The sequence below is a fragment of the Tripterygium wilfordii genome, chromosome 2 (genome assembly GCF_013401445.1).
Source record: "Tripterygium wilfordii isolate XIE 37 chromosome 2, ASM1340144v1, whole genome shotgun sequence".
NCBI lineage: Eukaryota > Viridiplantae > Streptophyta > Magnoliopsida > Celastrales > Celastraceae > Tripterygium > Tripterygium wilfordii.
This window is the reverse complement of record NC_052233.1, coordinates 46,931-56,469: the sequence shown is the minus strand read 5'-3', so window position 1 is coordinate 56,469 and position 9,539 is coordinate 46,931. Positions and strand designations below refer to the sequence as shown.

At 38.8% G+C, this 9,539-nt stretch overlaps 1 protein-coding gene across 1 annotated transcript; it reads right to left on the bottom strand.

The window, feature by feature from the left end:
• Positions 1-403: 403 nt before the first annotated feature.
• LOC120009083 lies at positions 404-1,338 on the bottom strand. Its single transcript, XM_038859538.1, has one exon. It carries the CDS (start codon positions 1,118-1,120, stop codon positions 641-643), a length of 480 nt encoding a protein of 159 aa, XP_038715466.1. The 5' UTR covers positions 1,121-1,338; the 3' UTR covers positions 404-640.
• Positions 1,339-9,539: the final 8,201 nt, after the last annotated feature.

Below are 9,539 nucleotides of genomic sequence, written 5' to 3'. Positions count from 1 at the left end.
TTAGCGTCTCTGCTGGAGATGCCCTAATCATCTCTTCGTATTATCTGAGATGGAACGTTTTGACATCTGTCAATGTGTACCGACATTTTTAAAGCTGTTTCCGTTCCGAAGACCAAATCCGATTCAGACCATCCAACTCATATTGTACAAGATTGTGCAAACTAAATTAAATATGAAAATTTTTATAAAAAAAAGGCCATGGAAATATGGAATTGTAAAGAGTGCAACCTAAAAGCCACACTTTCAATTCTCCGAAATAATCTTTTCTTTGCACATTATGGTGAGTAAGAAAATTAAAAAGAAAAATGTGACGAAGGTAAAACTAATATCAAATTAACATATATATATTATACGAGTCCTAATAATTGCTTCTCCAACAAAAACAAAAACCAAAGTGCCAAAGTATCAAACAAATGTTAAGTCTTTATATATAGATACAACAAATGATCGATCATTAACAATTACAGAACAAATTAAGAAACCATACATTAATAAAAATGATATTCGAGCTAGAGGATGAAATGAAACTAAAGAATATATGTAACGCTTGATCTGTCACTGGTACGCGTAATTATTCCAAAACACAATTCAATGAAGCTGGAACAGAAACACTACATATAAATTGGCCTCGGATTCAGAATCAGAAATAAGCCTTTCCACGATCTGAATTGTACTTACAAGTTTGAGGAAGAACTCCAATGTTGTCGTGAGAACCGACAAGGCGACGGATCTCAGACTTTAACTTGTAGAAAACGTGTCTCCAGCTTCCCTTGTTGTGGCAACCAAGAATTCTGGTTTCCTCTTCGTTCATCTCTAGATCTTTCGCGAAGGTGGGCTTTCTGGAGAGGATCCAAGTCCACCCCAACTCCCACCATTTCTTTATGGAGCTTCCCGCGTACTCTCCCATCGATTTGGATCTAGGAAAGTTACTTAAAATTGAGGAAGAGGACGACATCATAAGTGCTGCTCCAGGCTGGATCTTAAGTGACAATGAAGACAGCCTTCTTCGAAGCGTTTGCTGCTCCTGATCTTGTGATACTGCTGCCACCACTTGCTGCCGCTGATGCGAGACCGGGAGCGCATCGCTTCTCCTTTGGAATGTTTGGATAATGGAGCTCATGGTTGCCAATTTAGGGAGAAGAAGGCACTAGTTGAGAGGCCTGACTTGACTCCTGATAAAGTAATGGCAATGGAACAAAGAAACATGTGTAGAAGAAGGAATGCGAGAGAGAGAGAGAGAGGTGAAATGTTGTGTTCACAATAATCACAGGCTGTTTTATGCCCTTTTTCTTTTTCTTTGTATGGGGATGAGGTGGATTGATGATGATGGCGGGGTTATTCATTTTTTATTTTCCATTATAATCCATAATTTTTCTTAAAATTTCACAATTGTGGGATTTTGTGGTCTAATATCTCTAATTACTATTTTTTTATAAACAGCTGGGGAAGTGGGGATATATAAAATAATCAAAAAAAAAGTTTATAACAAGGCATCAATATGGATGGCCTGACGGAAGGAAATACTAGAAAGACATACATGGATAGAGAAACTATATACATTGGTTTGATATTTAGAGCCACCAAATGTAATCCACCCTTCTCTTAATTCATTCCTTTGCCAACAAGTCTGCCATTTCATTTTTTTACCGCAAGATGCGCTGCAGATATACGTGTGGAAGTTAAGCCTAGATAAGGTGAGTGCATTCATGAAGGGGGCCAGCTTCCGTGGAGGTTCACATTGATACAAACCCAATTGACTGCATTTTTAGAGTCAGATTCCAGAATGAGTTCTTTGCCAGATACCTTGTTGCTGGAAGCCGATATCTCCATAGCTTTACCAATAGCCCTCAGCTTCGCTTCATTTGAGTCACATACGCCAGCACTACATGAAAATGGACAGATGATATGTCCAACAGAGTCCCTCAGTACACCACCAATTCCCGCTCTCCCAGGTTTGTCTAGTGATGATCCATCAATATTCCACTTTATTGGCGACTTAATCATTTTGTTTAAATGATTTGTATATATCTTTAGTCTAGGGTCAATATCATGATTGTCATGATTAAGGAGACAATCAATGTCATGATTTGTATATATCTTTAGCCTTCTTTAGTCTTAATTATAGGGTCAATGTCATGATTGTCATGATTAAGACTAAATATTTAGTCCTAGAGACATCAATATGTAGTTATATATGTTATGCTTGTAACCGAGAGATAAAAAACAATAACATACACAGAATATCTTTTTGCTTTGTTTTCTCTTTCTCTTTTTCTTCATGGTATCAGAGGAATAGTAGCTCCTGCAATTTATTTCTTGTTAATCGACTATGGTAGATAACAAGTCTGATGTTGAAAATTCAGGAGCCATTACTTCTTCTAAAGTAACTGGTTCCACCTTGTCAACCAATATAGAAGCCGAAGTCAATCCGAATCAAAGGTTGAGTTCTACTTTGCTAAATGAATTCAACTATCTTCCTTGGTCGAGAGCAATAACTCTTGCTCTTGGTGGGAGATCCAAACTTGGTCATATCAATGATTCTCCTCCAGATTACAATTCTCCGGATTATGCAGCCTGGGAAAGCAAGGATCAACTTGTTATGTCATGGATTCTCAATTCCATGGATCGGCATATTGCCGAAATTTTCACCTATTCAGAATCTGCTTTTCATATGTGGAAGGCAGTCCGTGAGATGTACGGACAACAAAATAATTCAGCTCGAATTTTTCAAATCAAGCGAGATATTGCAAATTTGCAACAAGATGGGAAGCCATTTGTACAACTACTTGGGAGTCTCAAAGGGTTGTGGAATGAACTTGAGGTTTATCGTCCTCATACTGCTGATGAGAAAGTACTCCGTAAGCGAATTGAAGAAGACAAAATTTTTCAGTTGTTAGCTAGTCTTGGTCAAGATTATGAAGACCTTCGTAGTCATATTCTCATGACTCCGGAACTTCCATCATTGGGTACTGTTTGTGCCACTATCCAGCGTGAAGAAGTGAGGAGGAAGGTCATGAACTTGGAACCAAAAAATAGTGCATCTGAGACTCGTGCTTTTGCTGTGAATAGACGCAACCATGATGATAGGTCGTATATAGGGAAACGACCAGACTTGAAGTGTCAACATTGTCACAATATGGGACATTCAATTGAGCGTTGTTGGATCCTTCATCCTGAATTGAGACCTAAATTTGCCAATAACAAGGGTTCTCAAAAAAGGATTGATCATAGAGCTCATGTTGCTGCCTCTTCCATTAATTCTTCATCTGGAGATACGATAAGCTCTAATCCAATTTCACTTATTAATGATTTTGCTGCATATCTCCAGAACAAAGGTGATCAAGGATCATCATCCTCCGGAAACTCAAATGCGGCAGCTCTTCTTGGTAAGTTTGCTGGTTTTTTGGCAAACTCTGGACACGACAACGTTGAAGGTATATTGACTGCTCTCTCAACTGCTTTAGAGTTTAGTACTGTGCATAATCTTTGGGTCATTGATTCTGGTGCCACTGATCATATGACCAACAAAATCACAAATTTGTATGATTTTGAAACTTTTGTTCCTCCAACTCATGTGTCAATTGCCAATGGGAAAGATGTTTCTGTTCTCGGTAAAGGAAAAATCAAACTAGTCTCTAAAGATGTGGAATCCATAGCTTTGTATGTGCCTTCTTTTCCAGTTCAATTGCTTTCAGTTAGCAAACTTACTCTAACTCTAAATTGTCGTGCCATTTTCTTGCCTCACGCGGTTATTTTTCAGGACCTTATCACCAAGAAGACGATTGGTGAAGGCTTTTTTTATCAAGGACTTTACTATCTCTCGAAAAATCCTCAAAACTTCAAGAGTTATCAAGTCTCAGCTTCTCCTTCTCTCTCTACAAACCGCATTTTATGGCATCGACGTCTAGCCCATCCTTCTGCAAATGTATTTACTAAATTGATGCCCAACTTGGGTACCGAATCCATAACTTGTGATATTTGTCATTTTTCCAAGTCTACTAGACTACCTTTTAAGCTTTGCTTGTCTAGAGCTACAAAAATGTTTGAACTCGTACACTCTGATGTATGGGGACCTATTGTTGAATCTTTTGATGGTTATAAGTATTTTGTTTCCTTCATTGATGATTTCTCTCGTGTTACTTGGCTATATTTGTTGAAATTCAAAAGTGAGTTTATGGAAGTTTTCAAAGATTTTCATATTCTGGTCACAAATCACTATTCCTCAAAAATCCAAATTCTTCGTTCTGACAATGGCACTGAATACATGTCTCAAAAAATGACACAGTATCTAAATTCTCATGGCATCTTGCATCAAACTAGTTGTGTTGGTACTCCTCAACAAAACGGAGTAGCCGAACGCAAAAATAGAGACATCTTGGAGAAAACTCGAGCCATGATGATACAAATGCATGTTCCTAAGTTTTATTGGTCTCAAGGAGTGTTGGCTGCTGTATATCTAATTAATCGGTTACCAAGCCGAGTGTTGAATTTTCAATCTCCTCTTGAAGTTTTGCAAGGAAAATCACCTGACTTGTCCCATTTAAGGGTATTTGGTTGTTCTTGTTTTGTGCATATACAGGTTTCCAATCGTGACAAGCTTGATCCACGAGCTGTTAAATGTTTGTTTCTGGGATACTCATCCACAAAAAAAGGGTATAAGTGCTATCATCCAACTTCCAGAAAATTATTTGTTACCAGAGATGTCCGGTTTGAAGAAAATACTCCTTATTATGAAAAGTCCAATCATCAAGAATTATTGGAGGATGTTTTTCCTCTACCTGTACCAGATATTATGACATCTGATTCTGCAGACTTTTCTATATCCACATCAGATGCCTCACTTGATGATGTAGCTCTTAATCCTGTTCCTATTACGGCTGATGTTCCTGTTACATCTGATAATCCTGTTACGACTGATGTTCCTGTTATTCCGCTGCACCCTCCTCGTCGGAATCCAGTCCTAAACCGTGCTCCTCCAGCAAAGCTACAAGATTTTGTTACATACGTTGTTCGACATCCTATTTCTTCAGCACTTGCATATCATCGTCTTTCCTCTGCTCAAGTTGCTTTTCTCACTGCTATTTCGAGTGTGTCTGAGCCTAGGAATTTTCAGGAGGCTAACTCACAAGAAATATGGCAACGAGCTATGCATGACGAGCTCCAAGCTCTTGCTGAAAACCGAACTTGGCGTATTGTTAAACTTCCTAAAGGAAAACATGCTGTTGGTAGCCGTTGGGTGTATAAAACAAAATTTAATTCTGATGGATCCATCGATAGACATAAGGCGCGTCTAGTGGCCCAGGGATTTACTCAAACATTTGGAGTGGACTATATGGAGACTTTTGCTCCCGTTGCTAAAATGAACACTGTACGTGTTTTATTGTCTGTTGCAGTGAATCATGGATGGTCGTTGTGTCAGATGGATGTAAAAAATGCTTTCTTGCATGGGGATCTTGAAGAAGAGGTCTATATGAAGTTACCACCCGGTCATCCACAAGGGTCGGATTCATCCTTGGTTTGTCGACTACACAAGTCAATCTATGGGTTGAAACAATCTCCACGTGCTTGGCATGCAAAATTGAGTACAGTACTTGAAGAAACTGGTTTTAGAAGAAGTATTGCTGATTCTTCTCTCTTTGTGCGCCTTGGACCAAATGAGAAATTGATGGTTCTTATCTATGTTGATGATCTTATTATTGCTGGAAATAATATTGATGCTATTTCTCATCTCAAGGGTACACCACAACAAAGGTTTCCTATTAAAGATCTCGGTTCTTTAAAATATTTCCTTGGCATTGAAATGGCAATTTCTCATAAGGGTCTATTTCTTAATCAACGTAAGTATATTATTGATTTACTTAAAGATGCTGAGATGATGGATGCTAAGCCTGCACCTACTCCACTGGACAGTAAGTTGAATCTCGACACAACTGGTGAACCACTTCAGTCTATTCGTCCCTATCAACGTCTGGTTGGTAAGCTAATTTATCTTACTATTACTCGTCCAGACATCACCTATGCTGTTAGTCTTGTTAGCCAATTTATGCATACACCCACATCTTTCCATTTGAGTATTGTCAAACGAATCTTACGTTATCTCAAGGGTTCTATTGGACGTGGAATTGTCATGGCAAAGAATGGTCACACACAAATCACGGGCTATAGTGACTCTTATTGGGCTGGTAACGTTATTGATCGTAAGTCCATCACAGGCTACTGTATGTTCGTCGGCGGTAATCTTGTGTCATGGCGAAGCAAAAAACAACATGTTGTTGCACGATCAAGTGCCGACGCTGAATATCGTGCGATGGCATCAACTGCCTGTGAATTAATATGGCTTAACAGTCTTCTTGTTGATATGGGTTTCTCTAGTAATGTTCCTATGACCTTGTTTTGTGACAATCAAGCCGCCATGCATATTGCTGCAAATCCCGTGTTTCACGAACGAACAAAGCACATTGAGGTTGATTGTCATTTTATTCGTCAACAAATTCAATCTCAGATCATTCAAACTCACTACATTCGTAGCCATGATCAACTTGCCGATGTGTTTACAAAGGTCTTATCTTCTGCACAGTTTCATCGATTGTTGTCCAAGCTTGGATCAATTAATCCCCTTGATCCAGCTTGAGGGGGAGTATTGGCGACTTAATCATTTTGTTTAAATGATTTGTATATATCTTTAGTCTTAATTATAGGGTCAATGTCATGATTGTCATGATTAAGGAGACAATCAATGTCATGATTTGTATATATCTTTAGCCTTCTTTAGTCTTAATTATAGGGTCAATGTCATGATTGTCATGATTAAGACTAAATATTTAGTCCTAGAGACATCAATATGTAGTTATATATGTTATGCTTGTAACCGAGAGATAAAAAACAATAACATACACAGAATATCTTTTTACTTTGTTTTCTCTTTCTCTTTTTCTTCACACTTTAACATGTCATTCGGAGGAGGAGACCACAATAATTGACGATGGGATCTGGGCTTTTTCCAGCTACTTCAGTTTTGTAATCAGTCCACATTATGTTGCAGTTGCGTACTAGAGTATGGAAAGTGAGGAGATAAAGAGTGTGTCCACAACTGTAGTCTAACAAAAATCATATGGAGTACATTGTCCCAATTCACTGATTTTCCCCTGAAAATAACTTCATCCTTTCTTTCCATTTAGACCATGCCGCAAAAGCAGGAACACTGTTCAAACAAGCTGCCTATATCAGATGTAGGACACCATGCTAGTCCCCACCAGTTCACCAGTTTATACCGTATATTTGCTGGCTCCAAATATTAGCAAAAGAGATGGTTTACAATCTCCTATTGTGAAAGGCAGAAAGGACAGAGGTTGGTAGCTGGCATTATAATACCCTTATGTGCTAATATATCTCTGATGGGGAACTTCTTTTGGAGCATTATCCATGTGAATATTTCAACTTTTGGGGGGCAAGACCTTTCCACACTGAAGCATGCAAGGATGTAGATTGAGGGGCAGCATGTTGGTATGTGTCTTCAGCCAGTTTTTGTTGAAACCCAAACACAACAAGTCCCACATCTAAAGAATAGAATGAAGTTGTGTGGTTTATAAGGTGTTGGATGGGCCTAGTCTCATGAGCCATTGGCTTTTGAGATAGTGGGCTTCCATCCAATATCAAGTAAACCCATGTTAGGCCCATGTAATATGGGTTTACCCCCGGTCCAAATTCCCAACATGGTATCGGAGCTCGGTTGCGGGGGTGTGTGTTTGGGGCCCAACAAAGTGGCCCGGGAAAAAAAAAATTGAGGCCTCCCACCTCTGAGCACACAAAGAGATGTGACAAGTGGGATGGGTTTGAGGATGTAGGGACCTGTGTTTGAGGGGGAGTGTTGAAACCCAAACACAACAAGTCCCACATCTAAAGAATAGAATGAAGTTGTGTGGTTTATAAGGTGTTGGATGGGCCTAGTCTCATGAGCCATTGGCTTTTGAGATAGTGGGTTTCCATCCAATATCAAGTAAACCCATGTTAGGCCCATGTAATATGGGTTTACCCCCGGTCCAAATTCCCAACAGTTTTGCATAGATGGACTTTACTGTAAAAACACTTTTTGATGTAAGTTTACATATCATTCTGTCATCTCTGTTTGGGCATATAGTGCAAGTGGACAGTAGCTGCAGTAGGTCGCCAGTGAGTATCTCTTCCCAACTGTATAAACCTCTCATCCATAGGAAACTCCAGCTCCAGTTGTTATTATTCCAGGTTCCCATTGCTTCAATTGTGCATGTTTTCTGCAAAGAAATTGAGTAGAGCCTCTCAAACACCTCACATAGAGGTCTTTCAGTAGCCCAGCTATCTTGCCAGAATTTTATGAGGTTTCCTCTTCCAATGACAAATCCAAAGTTCTCATGAAAAAGTCTACCACACGTAGTGCTTGGGTCAATAATTAAATTTTGCACACTTTGCCACAAATATGAAGCAGAATGCGAGGTTGGGATGCTTAGAGTTTTTAGGTGAATATGTCCTCTTCTACAATACTTTCCACTTATGATAGACCTCCACACTGAGTCCTCCTCCTTCATATATTTTTCCATGCCCACTTGAACAACAGTGCCTGGTTTTTCATATTCATATCACCAATCCCTAGTCCACCAGCTTGCTTCAGTTGTATTACCTGCTTCCAATTAATATGGTGCAATTTTCTCTTCTCATCTGTGTCTCCCCAGAGGAAATTTCCAGTTTTTTTACCCACAATCACAGGCATTCTAAATAGTGACATAAAATATATGGGCAAATTAGACAGTGCTGACTTGATTAGTGTTAATCTTCCCCCAATGGACAGTTACCTCCCTTTCCATTTTGCCAAGCTTCTTTGGAACTTTTCTATTACATTATAGATATTACAATTAATTTGATTAACTCATAATGTAACTATCTATTACATCTATGTAACATGGAATCAATTTCATGTTTATCAATATCCATGCATCCCTTAAAAGACCTATTAGAGGGGAGAGAGGTTGTTCAATTCTATTTATGTTGGATTAGTTTACCCTGCCAAGTTAATGTGGGATAATCATAAAGTTCTAACATCTCCACTCACGAGTGGACTGGCTCGTCATAAAACTTCAGAACAACCCAACACGTGAAATGAGATCAAACATCGCTAGGGAGGTCACTCCAATACCATATCAAGAGCTCATGCATCCCCTTAAAAGTCTATTAAAGGAGAGGGTGCTCCATTTATGTTGGATTAGTTTACCCTCCCTGATAAATATGGGATAAGCATGAGGTTCTAACAATGTTTTAGCAAAATTTTGTACGTCCACTCGTCAGTCGGAAAGAAGAATAATTTGTATTCATAAATAAATAAAAAATGAGGCTTTTAAGGCAAAGAGCATAAGGCAAAGGCCTCATCATGATTAACTTTTTTTAAACGAGGTTTGGGAATAAATTAGTCACATCATTCAATTCATGCGGTTAAAATACCGTGCATAAACCTAACTCTTAATCGTTAGGAGAGCGTATTCCTTTCTGGAGTTGGTAGATTTGATTCTTAC